Source organism: Lates calcarifer, linkage group LG8, assembly GCF_001640805.2.
Source record: "Lates calcarifer isolate ASB-BC8 linkage group LG8, TLL_Latcal_v3, whole genome shotgun sequence".
In the NCBI taxonomy this organism is placed as follows: Eukaryota; Metazoa; Chordata; class Actinopteri; family Centropomidae; genus Lates; species Lates calcarifer.
In genome coordinates, this window is record NC_066840.1 from 10,808,423 (window position 1) to 10,828,661 (window position 20,239).

The following is a 20,239-nucleotide window of genomic DNA, read 5'->3' on the forward strand; positions in this document are numbered from 1 at the left end:
CACCTGTTGAGAGCAGGAGAAATCTGACATCTAGTGGCGAATGTAGGAAGGATGCATGTGATTTCTGCACCGCTTCCCCAGTCCGCTCATATTCTCAAGCAAAATGCTCTCATCACGTACCCTACTGTTGCCTGGCAAAGATTAAAGCCAAGGTATTAAATGATCGTTTCTTCCATGAGATAAGTCAATGGAAGCATTTCAAACACGTACAGTGTAATCTGCTTGACTTGTGCAGGATGTTCAGGTACTTAGGTGCTTTGCCAGGACTCGAGATCAAGCATGTTGTGATTGGAAAGGGAGATTTTCTGAGATCCTCTTAACACACACGTACACACATTTTACTTGCACACCCCACTACCCACAGGCAATGTCCTCCTCGCCATGGGAGAATGCCGTGATGGCCTGAGTAACAGGGCAATTGTTAATAATTAGACTAGCTACAGTTCTGTCATATCAGCAGTGCTCTCAACCAAATCTGCCAAACCTGCTGACCTCAGACTTGCATCCATGAACTCAGAGGAGCAGAACTTAATAACCCCCTAGACTGAGTTGTTACTTTCCAAACTGTTATGAGAGCTGGGAGCCAGAGAGGAGAGAGATAACAGCTCTGTTGTTGTGCAGGCAGCTGGACCTGAGCCGAGGCTGCTGCTGCCGTCAGTGGTGGCGTAGGGAGAAATCCTTGAGATTTGGGGTGGCATTAAGCAGTCGAAAAGAGAAACAGACATGTACACGCACATATGGACGCACACATGTAATCACTTATACACACACATGGGAGTGCCTAAAAATCTCTGGCGTGCTTCCAGAGCTCTTTGGTTAAAAACCCCTCCATGCTGCTGTTAATCCCCTCTCCAGATGTGTAAGTCATAGGGAGGTTTTTGCCACCCTGCAGCCTGGGGATAAACCAAACAGAAGCCACAGGGCAACTTAGGCTACACCGTCCTGCTGCTGAAAACACCTGCCAGTCAATGTGCTGTAGGTGCACAGCGTTAGTCCTGTTCTGCCCACTTGGTAGGCTGTGTTATCCTGTGTTAATCTTACACTGAGGAATGCCAGATGATGCTTTCATTAAGCTCCCAGTCTGTTATTTACGTGAAGGGGATCACAGAAACATGTCAGTCAATTAAATCTGGACATATGGTTAGTGATTCATGTATATCCATGTGCTGTAGGTGCCTGATTTTGAAGATACCTTTTGCATTTTGTGTTTTCATCATTGTCATCATTATAAGATGCTTCCATTTTCCCCCTCAACTCAAGCTCTTTGGACTCAGTGCAAAATGTAAAATTATAATTTGTGCTAAGTAGATTTTCACTAAAAGGGCCAAGTACTGTATTTATGAAAGTTCTAAATATTTGCTATCATTCCGGACCACCAGTTGAGCGTCTCTGATAATATTAACAGTATGAGAAATGAAAACAACCGCTTCATCCTCTAGGAGACTCAACAACTTTCAACTGAGTCTGCCATTGATTGAATGTTTTCACAGTCCACTCAGCACCATGGTTGTGTCTCCTGAACTGCAGCTAGGAGTAAGCCAGTATACAGTAGTTTCCATGGTTGACAGAACAAGTAGATAAAGCAGATAAAGCTCAGTGAGTTGTAAACTGTCAGGACAAGAGATAATCCTGGAGAATCCGGACAGACATTACTTATCCTGTATTTCCTCAGTTTGAGACTGTGACGCCTGGGAGGTGCTACAGAGTAGAGTCTCACATTTTGTTCCACAGTATGTATTGTCTAATGATTTCACTGGCAATTATTTGTGAACTTTGCTGTCAACCAATGAGCATTTCAGTTTAAGGGCATTTAAGCTATTTCATCTGACTCGTTCCTCTGCTGTCATTGCCCTCCCACTCTCCACCACCCTACCACCACAAGCCCCAGTGTATGGCTACTCAGATGAGCCTCCCAGATGGCAGCTATTATTAACTTGTACCCCTACAGCATAAAGTGATCTAATAGTGATTTTTGGTTATAGCCAGAGTCTCTATTAACTAAAGAATCTGCTCCTCTCCTCATATGGTGTCTTTTCTGATCAAAGTGCACGCCCACGCCCACAAACACCATGGAGGACGTGAGTTATCAGTATGTGAGTTCGTCACAGATGATTTTTGCAGATATTTCAGCTCTGGTGTGTGTGAGAAAAGATGAAAGACAGATTCACTCAACAGCATCACTTTATTGTCAATACACATTCAGTTTGGTATGTATATGACACTCACAGTACAATGAAACAGCATCATTATGGGTGTCATTTTGTTTATTCTCTCAGTGTATGTGAGTTTGTGTGTGTATGTAAATTTACCATTTGTTAAATACGGTTTCCTTCAACCAATCATCACTTCACTGCTTGCATATTTCCTAATCTAGTTCACTATTATCCTCAATATCTTGTATGTTTCCCTGTGTACATATGTACATTTTTATTAATGTATTAGGTTGTGTTTATGATGATCTTGTAGCTTGATGACAGATTTATTATCCTATTTATTTAGTTCTTCAGTGGAGGATGAGGGCACGTCAGAGCCATCGGGACACTCCTGCAACACAGAGAGACAAAAAATAAAGTTCTGACTCAGCCTCCATTTTCTCTATTTTAATGTATTAACTCCAATACAATAGTATTTAATAAAAAATGATCTCCACAATATACATTACAGCATCTCCACAGTACTGAAATACAAGCACACATGCACAGTTCACCTTCACTCTGTCCAGCTCTGGTCTGCCTGGGAGTGACTTTTGTGAGGAAAAGGCCTGTGAGATAACACAGAGCAGCCCAGAACAGATCTGATTAGTGACAGCAAGAGAGGAAATATCAGGAGGTATGAGTGTCAGGCCACTGCTTACCTTCTTTGACTGTTGCATCTCCTCTGTGGATTTGGACCTGTTCTTCATGTGCTTCTGAGGAGAGGTGGTGGTGGGGCTCTAGAGAGAGAAGGAGGCTCGCATTAGACACAGCCAGAGTGACTCAGATGTTTTGCATATCAGGCTTTTACACACCTCATTTGTCTTCTGCTCCATGGCTGACTTTTTTTTTTCCAAAGTTCAGCACTGATGGAGGTTTAAGATGGATGATGTCCTTTGGAAAACTGTGACTATATAACTGTAAAGACAGGGGAGAGAAAAATTAAGAACTTTTCAGCCATTTTGGTTTTCATGCAACAAAAATGCTTGAATGCCACACATTGTACAGTAAGTCTGTAGCTGGTATTACAGGTATAAAGACACTGACCAGGTTCACTTTGTATTTAACCACTGCTTAACTGATCCCTGATTAATCTTGCTATCCTGAGAGGCCTGATAAGCACTGGTTAGTGCCTGCATCAGAGGCAAGCTGAGAAATCTGCAGTTCTGGTCTCTTTTCACTAGATGGCGACTGTGACCCAGGATTACACTCCTGAATGTTTTGTTGTGTGATTTACTCTGGAATTTAGTTCTAATTGCCTCACTAGGACACACACACTGCTGCGCCCATCATTGTTTCTCATTTAGATTTGAAAATACAGAGAGAAAAACATATCTGATTCACCTGACTGCTAATTAACTTGACTTGCGGCAAAGTTTTATGTAATTATCATGGAAAAAGGCACTACTAGTAGAATGGCTTTGCTTGAAGATGATGGTTTATATCCCTAAACATCAATCAGTCAGTGTGAGTCAGTGTTCAGCTGACTGTTATAAAATAAAGGACAAGTGAGCAGTAATAGTAGAGAATCTCCACAGTCTGCCAGCCATTAGATTTTAGCTGCACCAAAAACAGGATAAATATTCAGACTGTACTGACATCATTTAACAGTAAAGACTGTCAGTCAAGATTGACAAAATAAACACCATCAAGCAGAAATGAAAATTCCCAATGCTTGTAAGAAAATTTTAAAAAAAGAGGAGAGAATGGAAAACAAGATTCTCTCAAAAGGAGACAAAATGGGATAGAGCTGGAAAGATATCAGCCCTCACACACGCTCACAAAACAAAAACACTTCCTGCAGAACTGAAAGGCCACAATGAACATCAGCCAGCAGTCACAGTCACATCCACAGCTGGTGTCTGGAGCCCCAGCGGCCAGGGACAAAACACCTCTGGGTCTGGGTCAGTTTGCAGAAGACTGATTTTTATAGTTCAACAATCTCAGCACTGCCTGTCGATGTCTGTCATTGTCTGATGTCTGACCACCACCAACATCTCAGTGTGAATAGTTGCTTTACTGATTTCCTATTCTGAAAGGCTTTTAAATGGAGGAAACACAGATGGGATTCTAATAGCTGAAAGACATCAGGGAATTTGGAAGATGTGGTTCAGACATGTTGCTCATCATAAAGCAATAATATCTGTTAGGTACTCTAAACAAAAGAAATGTTGGGCTGTAGCAGAAATGTTGGCAACATAACGTGCAGTTATTTGATGTTTCTGAAGCTTTCAGCTACATCTCATGGCCTTCTTGAGCTGCATGATGACTGAGCTCTAGTTGCTCAGAGCTCCATCCATCTGCTGAAGGAGGCCACAGAATGTAGTTGAAAGCTTCAGAAACACCAGGTACTGTAAGTGTACCTCACCTAATTTGCATCATGAGGACTGTGTGGGTGTGGTCAGATTTTCCAATTTTTCAATTTTACATTTTGATGCTAAATAACTATGAATAATGGATTATATAGAAGAAGATACTTTTGTCGTTAAAGGTGTAAATGAAAACGACTTAATGTGTTTATATTCATGAAAAAAAATAGGACACTGAACACACATATTTAAAAAGATTCAAATAATATTGTATGTAAAAGTTATACAGAGCAATTAGTAAGCAGTGTACCTAGGGGTCCTTTAATTCACATTAACCAAACAACCCAGTCATCGGATTCTGATTAAATTATAATTAAATCCTGACGGGTGCGCAGAGATTTGTGCCACAACCTTTGTCTTACTGAGCCCCACCCACTTCAGATCAGTGAGAGGAGCAGAGGGAAAAACAGAAATGTAGAAATCTCTCAGTTGAAATAACCAGAACTGTTCTGACTTGAACGGAAATGTGTGTATTTGTGCAATAAGAAGCCCACTGAGAAAATGTATTTTTAAAGCAGGTTATGATTTAGCAGTTCTGTGCATTAAATTGTTGATGATAAAATGATGTGTTTGCACACACTCATCTGGCCTAGTTAGAAAAGAGCAAACACAGAGCAAAGATAAAATAAAAGGCAGAAAGTCACTTGCAGATCTGACAGAAATGACAGTGAATCATCCACCACTCTGATCTCCAGTTTAGCCTGGTGCTCTGCAGGAAGCATTCAGCCTAAGGCTCATGAAGAATAAATGGGAGCTGATCGACAGGAACTCACTCACCTACTGTGACAGCTGGCGTCAGCAGTCATGGTAGCGCCACATTTGGTGCTGCAGGGAGCTCCATTAGAAAGTCCCAGTTGGGCTGGAGTGTGTGTGATATTCAACAAGGCTCTATACCTGCTAGCCAGCATTCGCTAGCACAACTGAATGATCTGCACCAGAGGGACTAACCCGGCAAAGTGTTCTTTGCTTCTTTCATACAAGGCCTATTACCACATACGTGATGGTTCAGTTGGCACACCCAGGGGTATGCAAGGCTGTTGTGTTCCCTGCACTTACTTTAAAATGTGCTTTACAGCCCTTTGAGGGACAGTGGAGAATAATCTCAGCCTTGATGGCAGGACAGGCATTCAGCGAGTCCTGAGTGCTCTCTCTGACCAGCTCGCTAAGGGAAATGACCTAAATGAGAATGATTTGCCTGCTTGCTTCAACCTGTCTCCCCTCCTGCTTTTCTTTTCTGTCACTGTCTGCCTGTCTTTGGGTGGATGAGGAATCCCTTCTTTTACAGGCAAGGCAAAGGGACTAGGGAGGACCGTATAGGCCGGGTAGTACCTGCTTTGAGAAACACTTCTCCATCGATTAATCCACATGAGCAAGCCAACAGCAGCCAAAGTGACACGTCCAACAACACTACACCTCTTTGTGGTGAGCATACAAAAACGCCTGCACGCACAAATGCACAAAATGCTCATACATTATTACGTGAGCACACCACACAAAAACAACTTCCGCCTTAAAAGCCACTCAAGAACTCTTTCTGCAAGGATGGTCAAATTGAAAATTTTGCCTCCCAGTCTTTTCAACCCTTTTCTTCCTCCCATCATCGCTCAGACTGAGACACTGCAAGAGGAAGATGCTAAATCTGAGGCAAAAAAAGTTTAATCATTAAACAGAGTATTTCACCTTTACAATCCTGAATAAAATGCTGATGTGAACATCTGCATTACATAAGCAGAAAATCTGCTCTTGTGATTTGAATCCACCGGCAGAGACCAAGATTGGCTTCGGTTTGTGTGTTGGGTCAGTACTAATTAACTCCCCCAGTGAGGAGCAGAACACGACAGGAATTTCTTAAGCATGATTTTAGTGCTTGTGAAAGAGTTTCACAAGAGCAGGAAAGATATCAAAGAGTCAAGTTACACGTACATCATCGCTCCTGCTGTCCTCTCGCACGTCATCTTGAATGGTCTTCCCGTCAACTAATCACTATACTATCCAAAAGGTGAAACTGAACTCTTGATATGACATTGTCACCATACCACATCTGTGCCAGTGAACATGCTAATCATAGGAGCTCACATTGTCAGGATATGTGTAATTACAGAGCCTGTTATAGCCCACACATGCACACAGAGGTGGTCAGAGAACCAAGGTGAGCATGTGGGCAGTGACTGCACCGGCAGCCGGTTAGAGAGCACACTGAGATAGCTTGAAGTGGCAAGGACATAATGTCCTGTAATTGATGATGATGATGGACTGTCTGTTCTGCCACATTCAGGTGTGACACACACACACACACACACACACACACACACACACACAGACAGACACTTGCACCCTAACTCCCCCCAGCTGGATGAATTTAGTCAGGAGTCGTCAGACGCAGCTGCTCCCTGCCTGATTCACAGCTCAGCCATATGTATCTCACCTGGTAACTGAGTCAATGCTAATGAATCCACTATCATTTTCCACTTTCAGCACACTGAGCACAGACTCTGCCCTTCACCGGCTGAGCAGAATCTCCCAATGCACAGTAATGTGCAAGCATTGATCTGATGGATAGGTTTTGTTTTACACCACTTATGTATTCCTCTGCAGGACTCTCAAAAGGCACAGTGAGTACCCATTCAGAGATCCCATTAGCAGAGGATTGAATTCAGAAAATAAACACTTCCAAGATATTCTAAACCTGTTTATTATCTTCCACAGTGTAGAATAGACTAAATCGTGAAGCTAAGCTCAAACTGAGAGTGGTAAATAACAAAACAGAGATAGGGGAAAGAACTAGTACTCAATCTGAATGAAAATGTGAGCTTTTCTGTGAGTGAGATGAAGAGGTTTATCTCAGGGAAGCATAAGACATTTAATCAAGCACAGAAACGCAGTGAGTGACAGACAGGAGGAGAGGGTGAATGATGGGAGTGACAGAGGGAGAAAGGGCAAGCAGAGACATCTACAAGCAGAAGAAGCGATCACCCCCCAACCCCTCTAAAAAAAAAAAATGAGATTAAAGAAATGCCTGGGGGGAAATTCAGACACTCACCTCCTTTTTCTCACCTCTTTCTTCTCTCAGTTCAGCAGACGTGCAGTGGAGTAGATGGCACTCCTCATCTCACTGCTGCTATGGTGTCTGTGAGAGCACACCCCTCTCTGCCCATTCATAGCGCCACCGACGCACCACTCATACACGGATGGACATACACACACACACACACACACACATAGCACCAGGTGTGCCAATCATAGCTCTGTATGCTAATGTCTCCAGCCTGGCAGTCGGAAGCTGTGGGTGTGATAAACAGGTATTGTGTACTGCACATTAATGCTTGCACATACAGCTCTGCTCACTGTCTCAGGTTCATTACTTCAGTGGCAATTACATCTACAAGGTGATGACATAGGAAAGGTGGGAGAAAGAGACGCTTCCCAAGCCTCATGCTGTCACGTAATCTGAAATATGCATGCTGCTGACATCATCCATGTGGATGAATCCGTCTATGACTCATCTAATTTGTTTTGTAACCCATACAATAGCCAGATACACCCCATAATAGTCCTCCCAGGCTCCTCAAGTGGAAAACACATTCCAGCAACAAGTCTGTAGACAGATGAAGCCGGGCATTGGCTACAAACTCATCACAAAGAGCCAATGGCAGCGCTGCAGTGATCCCCGTCACTGTGCAAAAATGACATCACTGCATGACGGTATTTTAGGAAGGAGGTTTCTCCACCAGACAAATGAATGCATAATGTAATCAAAGCTAGTTCCAATTGACACCTACACAGACAGATACAGATCAGACTTGTTTTACACTGCATGACTCATACACCCAGTCCACTGGGGCAGTGGGGTCTGGCTGAACCACATATAAAACCAAATCACGTAGCATTTGTCAAGCCCAGAAACTGACCTCAGTGATTCATCCAAAAAATTTCCTCTCTTGCAGCTGAAGGCTGAAACCCCTCAGCAACAACATGCAGACAGAGAGGATCACATTTCATCATAAAACACTTTAATTCTTTGGATACACCCTGTGGGATATTTTTTTGATGATCACAGCATCTGATTCACTCCCTGTAACACCACATTACTAATAAATGACCTGGACCCTGATGTGAAGTCAGGAAAACATGACATGACCAGGGCTTCACAAAGTGCCATCACAGCAAACCAAATGCATTTTAAGTACCGCAAACACACATTTCAAAATAGCAAGTAAGCACACAGAATGAAAATATTCATTTAAAATATTAAAAACTAATCTGTGTAAAAACATTCAATAATCTTAAAGAAAACACAAATCGTGCAATACACTTCAAAAACCCCTTCTGGACAGTCACCGGTTCCTGTGCAGAAACATGTTTTGGTTTAGAGTTTAAAGAAAAGCAATGTTAGACTGAGAGAAACAGAAGCAATGTGAACTGCAACTCAAAAGCTGTACAGCATTAAACATCAGGGAGAAGCTGTTTAAACACATTGTTTTCAGGGTGAAATGAAGCTAGAACTTCTTTTCATATTTCATAGCAAACATTTTTCCCACAAGGAGGTGTAGTGTTTTGAAATGACACTATAAATGCTTGCTATGGTCTCTCTTCTCCTTCCCATATTGCCTCAAAAGGCTAATTCTTAGTAGCAGAGATGGTAGCACACTGCTGTCTCAGAGCTTATTTGTAAACAGTAATAAAAAGTGCTTAACCATTTTTGGACTAAAATGAGTTTTTGTCTTTTGACATGATTGGCAACATCGTGTTGGCGAGACGGTCGTTATGGTTTTCGATGTCTTTGTCCAATCCCGCACGTGAAAGTCTTCTCAAACCGTTGTTTCCCTCAAGTCTTTGGATTCTGATTTAGCAGAGTCAGGGGTTGCCTCTGTCGACCCAGCCGGACTTGAAGTCTGTGACGTCTTGTCCTTCGATTCCTCTTTGGACTCCGCAGTGGCAGAGCTGGTTGTATTAGACTCTTCTTCCTCCGTGTCCTGCCCCTGGTCTGAGGGCAGCTGCAGGAACAGAGGGACCTCCAGCTGCTCTTTGGTCAGAAGGCCTCGCTGGTCATCAACCCTGCAGCACTGAGCTCTCGTCAGCATGTCCAGAAGCCCTGAGGTGGACAAAATATCATGTTAATTCTGGCATTTATATCCCAACTAAAATAAATAAATAATACTGTGCTATTTTAATCTGTCTAAGGTATTCACATTTTGTAGTTGAGAGTATGTAGGCAACATTTACACATTCTCAACTTATTCTAGAGGAATAAAGCTTTAAAAATACAGAATGAGAGATAAAATATGCCATAAAAAAAAATAAAAACTAAAAACTTTAGTCCTCATTGAGTCACTGTCCTGGCTAAATGCTAGGGTTGGGTGATATGGGTAAAATATTTTATCATGCAAATTTACATTGCAATATTTAAAAAGCTGATAAAAGCTAGAACAGTTTCACCACTTGGTCCATTTAGTAGCTCCTCTGGAGTTTTCGAGCTTCATCATGTTATTGCGGTTTTAAGTTTTTTGTAATTCCATCTGCTGAGAAAGATTGTATGGTATGATTGTAACCTCCAGGGCAGCTTCTTAATGTACTTAGTGGTGAGATTGCTTTGTGAAGTATTGAGAAACGTGACAAAAGATTTCAACACAACATCCACTTCCTTTGTGTTGCACCTTGTCTTGAAAATTACTACAGGGTCCAAAACAAACCTCTGAGTTCAAACTGAGAAACTGTTTATAGATAAAAATCAAGACATTTCACCACAATGATTAAAAGGTTCTGTAAATTCAGTATTGTCATGGATTCCTTGCTGATGGTTGTCAGATTTTTATCATCTTGTAGTATATATTGCCATATTGCCCAACCCTCCTAGATACTGCTGAGGTGTCCTACCATCCATGTCGCGGTTCTTACTCGGCTTGGGCTGAGTCTTAATTCTGTCTGCCTGCAGTGACGATCGACCATCCACGCCACCTCCACTCGCTGCTCCTCCCTGGGACAAAAACAGATTCAAACATTATCAGTATCACAAGGTTTAAATCCTAGTAACATTATAAACTAAAAACTTTACAAATCGCACAAGGATTAAACTTCTGAGAAATAGTGTTGATGCTTTTCTCCCATTTTACCCTACAGTGCGCTATATTTACTCTCATATAGCAAAATTATTCTAGGCATCAAATTTGTGCTTCTGCCAGCTCGATAAATGCCCAGTATCTCAGCCCAAGTACGGACCACGTCATGACTGCTACATCTGTACCAATTCTGGTGCGTATACAGAAAATCTTTGTGGCTGTCAGCCACATGTGGAGGTATATGGGCCTGAAACTTTCACCAGAAAAATGTTGCTATTAGAATTCAAAGACTTAAATAAAATTGCTAAGTGTGAATTTTGTGAGTGCACTAAAAAATTCTCACAATGGAACAAAAAATGAACATCCATAGTATATACGTCACTTTATTTCTAGCACTCCCACAATGCAATGTGCTGTGTTCCATAGATATCTATATTATCTTTACCAAATCCAACACAATAGCCCCAAAAAAGCTGTAATACATACAGATGAAACAAAAAACCTCCTCTTTGTAATTATCGAAATAATAATATAATGAAGGTTATCATTCCTTCCTCACGCGTAGCATTGACCTTCAAATAATAACCACTATGTTCTTATGTGATTATAATAAAGAGAGTAAAAGAGCATCTGAGCAGCTTGCCTTTTATCTCAAGTCAGTCTATAAGCATGGCCTCACCTGTGTGGCTGCAGAAGAACCACTGCCTCTTGAAAAAACAGTCTGGTCTTTTCCTGTTCAAACCACACAAAGCAGCAAATTAGTTTAATAGTTTAACAGTGCCTCCACTTCCAGCACAAAAGAAGTAGTCAGTGGTCTGCTGATGATGCTTCAGAAATTAACTTCCCCATTGTGTTAAACACTGGCATCAGCCATGTAAAATATTCTTGACAAGAATTAAACTGGTCCTCCTGGGATACAGCCACTCTAATCGAATCAATTTCCCTTCTCGTAAATGCAGTGAGTGGAGCTGAGGTGGGGAGCGCTGATCCAAAGCGAAGTTGGTTCTGGTCTCTCAGCAGTTAGGCAACGAGGTGAGCGAACTCGGAGTGACACAGCACTCAACAAACCAAATGGAGTCAGACATTTCAACCAACAGAAAAGAATGAATAGACCAAGAGAGACACAAAGAAATTACAGTAGGAAAAAAAAAAGAGGAACATGCAGACAGTGATGCAGAAAAACCGGGGCAGTAAAGTGGACGGTGAAAGGACTCTGTCTTCCCTGCCAGCTAAGAGTGAGCGAGAGCCAAGAAATGCAGAAACACTTTGTAAAACCCATTAAAGAATCAATTAAATGAAAAGGGAGGCACAGGCAGCATTCAGAGGAGATCACACAAAGCATTACTGACATGTCACCCCCACATCATTGACAACTAACAGTGGAGGGAAAAGTTGTATGTGCCTTCATGGGATTTAATAAATTCATTTCATTTACTCATTCGACTAAATGTGTTTCTTTTTTTTATCTTGTGGCTGCTTGGGGAGAGCAGTGCAGTTATGATTAAATGTAAATGTGATATAAACACAAGTAAAACACTTGGGTTTTAAAAGATCAAGTATATTAACCTTTGGCTTTGTCAAGTCGCAGCGTCTTATTGGCCAGTCTGAACACTGTGCTGCTCATGTTCACAACTTCGTCGCTTTCAACCTTAAACGAAAAAGAAAATAAAACATGAGGGATTCCGGTTGTGCAGAGTTGCACAGTTTTGAGGGCATGAAGAATCAAGACCCCCACAAACACATGCATTACTAAAATGATGTAATGTCATTACTTATTCCACTAACAAAATAGTGTAACACATTCAGTTTCCAGTAATCACATTAAAATTACAGATTCGATACACTGACGCATCAACCGTTGCCGAGCAACGGCTGCTGTGGGCAGGAGAGGCAGATGAGAGCTGACGGGACAGATGGACAGAATTTTTAAAAAGTGATACATTTGTAAATGTCAGGCGAGGACAGCGAATCGTTAATGTGAATTTACTTCACAGACTCATGAGAATATTGCAGTGAGGTGTTGGTTATGTCTTCACTAACTTCACCAATACTTTCAGGCACACACAACTTTCAGAAATTAACTCACAATCAGTTGGTAGAGTAAATAAACCAATAACTACTCATGCACAGGCTACATATTAGGATCTCATTCACACACTCACCACGGTGACCACGGTCTCTTGTGGCTTGAGCTGGTGCTTTTGCATCACAGTAGAGAGGGCATCCTGCAGTGTCTTACTGGACTTCACCACGATCCCCATTGACCTACCAGTGAAGGCAATCTCCAGCCTGACACACACATGAATTTCAATAACCTCCCTCACACTGTAACTGGGAGCTGAATCAAGCGGAACAGCAGTGTAGCATCATTAAAATCTAGTCATGCACAGCCTGTAGTCACAGAGGAATCTCCCTCCCAATGATATCTTAGCAGGAAATCCAAATGATTTAACATATTCAGTGCAAATGATGAATAAAATGACTTCTGCCCAGAGAGCCAGTGTCTACGTCTTGTGTTAACACAAGGACTTCCCTCTAATATGGTGAGAAGTGACATGCTGTAGTGGGGATGTGTGGGGTGTGAAAGCCTGCTAGGGTGTCAGAGACAGAAAAAAAAGGAAGCAAAGGAAGTGACACAGTTGACTCACACAAACTTCACCCTGAGCTCTAGAGAGACCTGCTGATCTCTCAGTACGGAGCAGTCCTGGTCCAGCGATAAGGGCTGCTGTGGAAGGAGAGACAGTGCATCAGACGGAGAGAAATTAAAGTGACTTTCGGAGATGTCAGCTTCAACTTTATAATACGTTTCGCAAAGTTTCACGAATAAAACGAGGGAGTGAGAGGCTGAGAGGATGTTGGAACAGGAAGAGGGTAGTCATCTTTCTCATACCGCCTGTTGCAAAACAACTGTGCAGCGTTGGACAGTAGAGGTTTTTCAACAGCCTCTTGATTTAAAGTTGCCGCCGGTTTTAGCTAAGTGTTCACCTTGTCCTTCCCGTGAAGGTAGATGATGACATCTTTCAACGGGAAGCCTCTCTTTTCACACAGGCTGGCCAGCATGTCTTTGATGGGTTGGCCATTGCGTGTGGGGGCCAGGGAGGCGCTGCCATCGGGTAGGTAGACACAGCAGTAGCCCCCCTCCACCCCTATCCGACTCCCACCTCCTCCACCCTGATCTGGAGACCGTGGACTCGATTTGCCATTCTACATCAGATGGAGAGGATTTTTATATATTATATCCTTATATCTACACTGTGAGATTTATAACCTTGTAGACATTTATTCATTTGTGTGTGCCTTGTTGTCATAAAACTCATTGATTTCTTATAAGCCAGCTTCAGCATTTGTCACAAATGCACTGACCTCCATCTGCCTGTAGAGGGAGCCGAGCTCCACACTGCTGGTTGACTTGACACTCATGTGGGACTCTTTCTTCGCGCCTGCACCTTGGACGTTGGATGCATCTATTGTTATAGATGGGAAAAAAAGAACAAGAAGAGATTCAGGGAGAAAGTATGAAATAAACTCACAGGATGTATGTGAAGGTATAACTCAGAAGCACAAGCTCTGCCATTTGACAGGAGCTACCTCCCCAGGATCCTCTTTTCTGCCGCAGTTTCTCTGAGGCACTCTTGCCACCTGGAAAGCTGTTAGAGTCTGACTTCTTGTTCTGTTGGAGATAGTGGTGGAATAAGTCCCTTAAATTAAAACAAGAATCATTTACGTGTTTGTCCCCTTCCTGCACCTCAGTCCACTTCTTGTCATCCATCTACCTTCTTGTCACTGAGTGAGGGGCTTCTGGTGGACACGTCCTCCCAAGATCCCACGAAGACCGGCTCATTAGAGAGCTGAGGTAGAAGTTTTCCTTCTACGCTTGCCAACGTGCAGTTCTGGTAAAGAGGAGAGCGCACGAAGCGCCTGTAGCTGTCCATCTTCATCAGCTTAAATATCTGGTGCAAAGCAGGGAAAGTGACATGCATGATCAGCCAAGGCATCAACATTGTAATATTGAGCTAATATGAGAGTATGGACTCTAAAAAGACCTGTGCTTGAGCCTTGTTAAACATGTCAGGTGTGGGCTGCTCCAGGTCCTTCTCCTCTGTCTTTGCAGTGTCATCTATGTTAACTGATTCGGGTGCGCTGTCAGACAGGTAGGTTTTGTAGATGGTGCGAGCCTCCGCTTTTAGCTGGAAAAGCAACAGCTTCCTCAGACTGAATCATCCTGATGATTACTTATTACCTAAGCTTTGTTTCCTAATCATTGTTTCTGAACCAGTGAGACATCAGGACAAACAAACCCCAATGACACACTGAACCCATTCCCTTTTGGAGTTCATCTTGAGTGTGTTAGTTTTCAACAGCCATAAAAAGCCATTCAGTGTGTTTATCTTTTCACTGGCTTGGTGTCTTTTTTCCTTAAGTGTCAGGCACTTTCTGTGCCAAGAATCAAATCAACCCTTCTCAAGCATCCATGCTGCAAGTCATACAATCAATAAGTCATTAAAAGTCATTTCATTTCCAAGAGAGCTGAGAAACCACAGAGCAAAAGTTGATGTTAGCTTTTGAAGCTTCCCAGCAGGCCACTTATGACAGAGCAGTGTAGAGGAGCGTGAATCAGAAACAGCTTCATACATCACTGAAGTCAACAGGAAATGTACCAGTTGTTGATTAATACCACATATCTGACTTACAATCAACACACCGTAACTGCAGATCACTACACGTATACAATTATAGCAACATAGCAACCAATGTCTCCTCTACAATGGAAAAAACACATTTCAGGGGAAGAGTATTTATTTAAAAAATAATAAAGGGAGCTTACACCATCATAAATGACTGGTCAGCTAATTCATACATAAAGAGGTAAGAAAGTTCCATCATACCTTGTCCAAAGAGGTGGCTGGAATCTTCCTGTACCTTTCGCAAGCCTGCCAGAATAAAATGTTCTCCGCACTCACCTCAGACCTTAAGAAAGCCTGTGGTGAAACACACGTACACACTGTATAAACACATGCGGCACACCTAGTGAGGTGCCGTTAAAAAAAAAACATCAACACTCTTGAACTTGTTGAAAATTACAACATAACACTAGTATGTGCGTTGAGAGCATGACCCACCGTAAAATAACGGACCCCTGAGGGATCCTCCAACAGCTTCTCAAACGAAACAGCCCAGCTCAGCACGCTGTTGGCGGGGCCTGTCTCTCCACCTGGGGTCCCTGGAAGGCTGGAGCTGCTGCCTCCACAGCCACGCGCAGACATGTTCAACTCTACAACACATCCAGTTACAAACACACCCATTTATCAGCACAGGGAAGCACGACCAAGAATGAGACTTAATCAGAGAGTTTCTTGTGTCGTGCACAGACATGTTCAGCTTGTAGAAACGTAACATGTACAGGACTGTCAGGGTGCACGTTGACTGTTCTCGCTTACCTCCATCTGACACTGCCTGGCTCTGTGAAGAGAGAGAGAGAGAGAGTGAGAGAGAGAAATAAAGCAGAGAACTTTACAAAAGCAATAAAACAATACACTTCACTGAGGTTGTCATGAATGAATTGTCTGTGGTGGTACTGGATAAATTCCTATAAGCTAGTACTAGAGAGATTCACTTCTCAGATCAGTCACTTGACTGAGAGTCAAAGTAACTGTACATGTAAATTCATACTTAATATCTAAGGTGATATAATCAACCAGTAAACTACAGATGTAAACCACAGACTTGAACATGTTTGCATAATCAGATATTCCAAAAATAGCTTTACAATGTACTGGACTGATAAAGATACATACATGTATTCAGAGCACACAGGCATACATTTAGGAAGTGAAATGTGAACACCAGCTGCATGTTTTTTGTGTTTTTTTTTTTTTTTTTTTTACTTTCTGTTTTTCCTTTCTGTGTAACAGTGTAGTGCAATCAGCCGGGGCCTGTTTTCACAGGAAGTGGTTGTGACACTGATGACAATAGCTCTCATTCAGCTTTCAGAGCACACAAAATTCATATCTTGTAAAACTTCCCTCTGTTTCAATCTAAGCACCTCAACCGTTATAAACTGAATTCTGAAAACCACTGAACTCTGCAAACTCTTTGCACACACAAGCAGCGTGTTTACGAATTGCGGTACCTAGATATTGACTGCTGGGTTTTAATCCAGAGGCCTTTCTGTGTGGAGTTTACATGTTTATTTTGCCTGTCTAAGTTTCTTCTGGCTGCTCTGGTTTCTTCCCACAGTGCACAGGCATGTAGGTTCCAACTTTAAAATTGCCCTGAGGTTTCAGTGTTAGTGTGCGTGTCTGTGTAGGTTTGACCTTCCCATACACTGGGTGCTAGTTTGTAAAAATAGACTTGAAAGTAACATTGTTGCAACAGTCATTCACACTCTTAATGCCATTTGGTCTATCAAGTGGCACAATCTGAGTGCTTATAAACGAAAATGTTTTATGGAAAATATCACAAGTTGTTTTACTATTTGAATATATACTGCTCACTCTAATCACTTGTGTTGGTTGCATTTGTTGTTGTCTTGCTAAAAAGAAAATCTCTCGTTATCATTGAATAAATATCTGTGAATAAACGTGCAGCTCTGTCATTCATGCACATATGGTGTCCCAGGTTTGAATTTTTGCTTTGTGTCAGTTGTGTCTTAAATACAAGTCAAATCTTTAGATTAACGGAAGTCAAGGTTTTCTCAGAAACTCCAACTTATTTCTGGAATAACCCACATCCGAAGCATCGAGCGCTGAGTCATACAGAAAGGTATGTGGCGTATTGTGAGTGAGAAAAAGTTTAGGTCAGCTTCTACTCATGTGACCCAAAAATCCAAGCAAAACCCAAGGGGTTAAAACTAGCTCTGTTTTTTTTTGTTTGTTTGTTTTGTTTGTTTGTTTGTTTTTAAAGTGACACAGTGACTGCAACCAAGGCCCAACTTCTATGCAGAACAAATTTCTAAAATTGGACTTGAGTGCATGCACACACACAAAAAAAAAAAAGGGTCCTTGACAACAGCTCAAAGACAACTGCTCGTTGTAAACTCTGACCATATAAGGTTGATATGGGCTGGGTGTTTCTGCAGGTGTTCACCTCACTGTGACTCCACCTCTTCACTTTTTTTTTTTTTTGCTCTACTGTTCAAACTCTGGCCCAGTAAACACAACCTACCAAATGCACCTCTCATGAGAAGCCAACACACATTTCATACACAGTTTTTCTGTAAAGTGTAATGAAAACCAGCGCTTCATCGCTGCCTTACTTGTGCACCTTTCATTCTCAGCAGAGAGAATACTATCTAAGGATTAGGATTCTCTGCAAGACAAGATAGACAAGATATGCAAACACGCTCAATATGTGAGGGGAAGAGTTTGATGCACCACCAATTATGGGAACATTTCCAGTCACACAAAATGCAAAGCATGGAGAGCCTTTTTAAAACCATAGCAACTCCTCTCTCCTCTGCTAAATACATCTTTACATACACACTTTTACACCTTTAGGAGAGTTAAACCAATTCAGGAAACCTAATGGTCTCGCACAGGGTAGACCGGAGCCAACTCAGCCTACACATGACAGATTGGCAAACAGGCATGGCTTGGTTTCCGCTTCTGACTCAGGCAGGCCCGGTCTGTTTTCAGTAGCAACCAACTGCAGCCACAGAAGACTGATTGGTTCTGGCAGAGACGGGGAGAGCAGACAGATAATACAAGCCACCACAAGAAAACTGCACCACCGCGCTCTTGGTACTTTGACCTGGATATGAGCTTGATAGTATCAGCACAGTTTAAAAAAAAAAAAAAAGCAGACTGAGAAAGAAATTCAGAACATTAAAAGATATCCTCTTCATTGCAAGGCTACAAGTATTCAGCACACTCAACTCTTCAAATCCTCTTAAACGAGTACACTCACAGTCTTGAAATTGTTCTTTGTGAGGGCTGATAAACCGTTTTACACATCACACACAGATAAACAAACCATTGGACCCAACGGACAGCCGAAAAAACAAACCAAACCTAACAAAACTGTTGCCAACTCACCATGTGGCTGACAGGAATCCCTAGAGAGTTGCAGTTGTTTGCCATGGTGGCCCAGACACCAGACTACAAGCTGAAGTCTTATGCGATGTGCACACTGTCAGGGGACACAGTAAAGTGCTCCACCCAAACATGATGCATACTCTTCATACATACACACACACACACACACACACACACTCTAAAACTCATCACTTGGGTCTTCCTGTCACTTCCTGCCTGGAAGGGAAGTCTTGCCATAGCAACAAGCCACAAAAGAGGAAGTATGGTTACTATGATCAAACTGTTCTCAACCTACGTCTTGAGAAATACTGTGATGTGGGAACACAGTGAGACAGATGTATTCATTCTGCTTTTGATGTATAGTCACTGTGAGAGTTACTTGACACAGCTTTAAACCGTTGTACAATGTCGGCAGCAAATGTGCAGCTACATTGAAGTTTTTAGCACGTGTCACAGTTTTATTCTCTTTTTTTAGGCACGACCAAGTTCCCTTTAACTTAGAAGTCATAGAGTTTTGGGCAGGAGAGTAGAAAACACAATGCTTCCTCCTGATGTAGTTCAACATTATAGTCCTGACACATAGAATGAAATCATGGTGTTCATCACTGGACTGCAAGATGTTAAACTAACTTCAACTTTTTTCAAACTCTGTTATTTTCTTTCCTTTATAAAACAGAAATTCAATATCTCCTTTTGACATCATACAGTATCATTTAAAAACTAAACAACTGGTGAGCAGAGACAGGGAGTTCATCATTAGAGGAGCATGTATTCTGTAGCTATAGCAATTAAATGACTGTAGATAAATTCAAAATTAAAATATATGTTTCCAAAATTAGGGTCAACACAACTTTAAGTAGCCCTTCCACTAAACTAATATATTACCAAATTACCAAACACTGTTAAGTTGGAATGCACTCTTCATTAGCTTGTGTGAAATCATCGTCATACCTTATTGTGCACCACGATGCCACTGGCCATAGTGCACCATTTGTCATATTTCCTGTTTTGCTTTAGTGCTGCAACTTTTGCCAGGCGGTAGAACCTGTGATAAAGTCTTCTGAAAGTGACCATCCTCAGGAAAAAACAAAAACCCCAAAACGCACTGCGAGTCAAGACGAGAGAGCTGAAAAACTCCGGCAGAGAGCTGAAAGCCTTCAGGTCAGAGTTAATTAACAGCTTGTGTCTTACCTGACTGCTTTCAGCGAGGCCTGACATGCGCACCAGCTAACGACCCAGGTGTAGCAGGACATTTTAATTAAAGGTGGACTTTTTTTTTTCCTCCCCTGGAGAAATGGCTGGTTTCACAGCTAAAATGTTGTCAGTTAGCCGTCAAGTGTCAACAGCTTCTCTGTCTACTTTTGCCTGATATTGAAGCTATTATGCAAAGAGGCTGAGTGTGGTTCTTGATAACAGAAAAGGGCATATTCAGCATAGGCTAGTTGTACGTAAGAGAGGTCAGGTACAAAACATTCTTGACTTGCAAAGTAGCTTAATCTGCAAACAAATACTTGTGGACTTATTTCATTTATTGAGACCATGATGATTCGAGATTCCTGTTCCTCGCAATTCAGTATTTAAATAACATG

The 20,239-nt window shown here is 42.0% G+C and overlaps 1 protein-coding gene across 4 annotated transcripts; it reads right to left on the minus strand.

Moving 5' to 3' along the window:
- Nucleotides 1–2,163: 2,163 nt before the first annotated feature.
- rgs14b (regulator of G protein signaling 14b) lies at nt 2,164–19,835 on the minus strand. Of its 4 annotated transcripts, none has more exons than XM_051072242.1 (19): nt 19,602–19,835; nt 16,056–16,077; nt 15,738–15,889; nt 15,504–15,596; nt 14,661–14,804; nt 14,391–14,567; nt 14,206–14,287; nt 13,981–14,081; nt 13,603–13,821; nt 13,266–13,339; nt 12,780–12,906; nt 12,184–12,265; nt 11,297–11,349; nt 10,436–10,535; nt 6,485–9,653; nt 3,008–3,110; nt 2,855–2,932; nt 2,708–2,761; nt 2,164–2,544 (listed from the first exon to the last, which is right to left on the minus strand). In XM_051072242.1, exons 1-15 carry the CDS (start codon nt 19,722–19,724, stop codon nt 9,370–9,372), a joined length of 1,833 nt encoding a protein of 610 aa, XP_050928199.1. In that variant the 5' UTR covers nt 19,725–19,835; the 3' UTR covers nt 2,164–2,544; nt 2,708–2,761; nt 2,855–2,932; nt 3,008–3,110; nt 6,485–9,369. The 4 variants fall into 4 exon arrangements, with proteins under 4 accessions (XP_050928199.1, XP_050928200.1, XP_050928198.1 ...); XM_051072243.1 differs by having other exon boundaries at nt 10,457–10,535; nt 13,266–13,342; XM_051072241.1 differs by having other exon boundaries at nt 13,266–13,342; nt 19,602–19,833.
- Between the last annotated feature and the right edge of the window lie 404 nt (nt 19,836–20,239).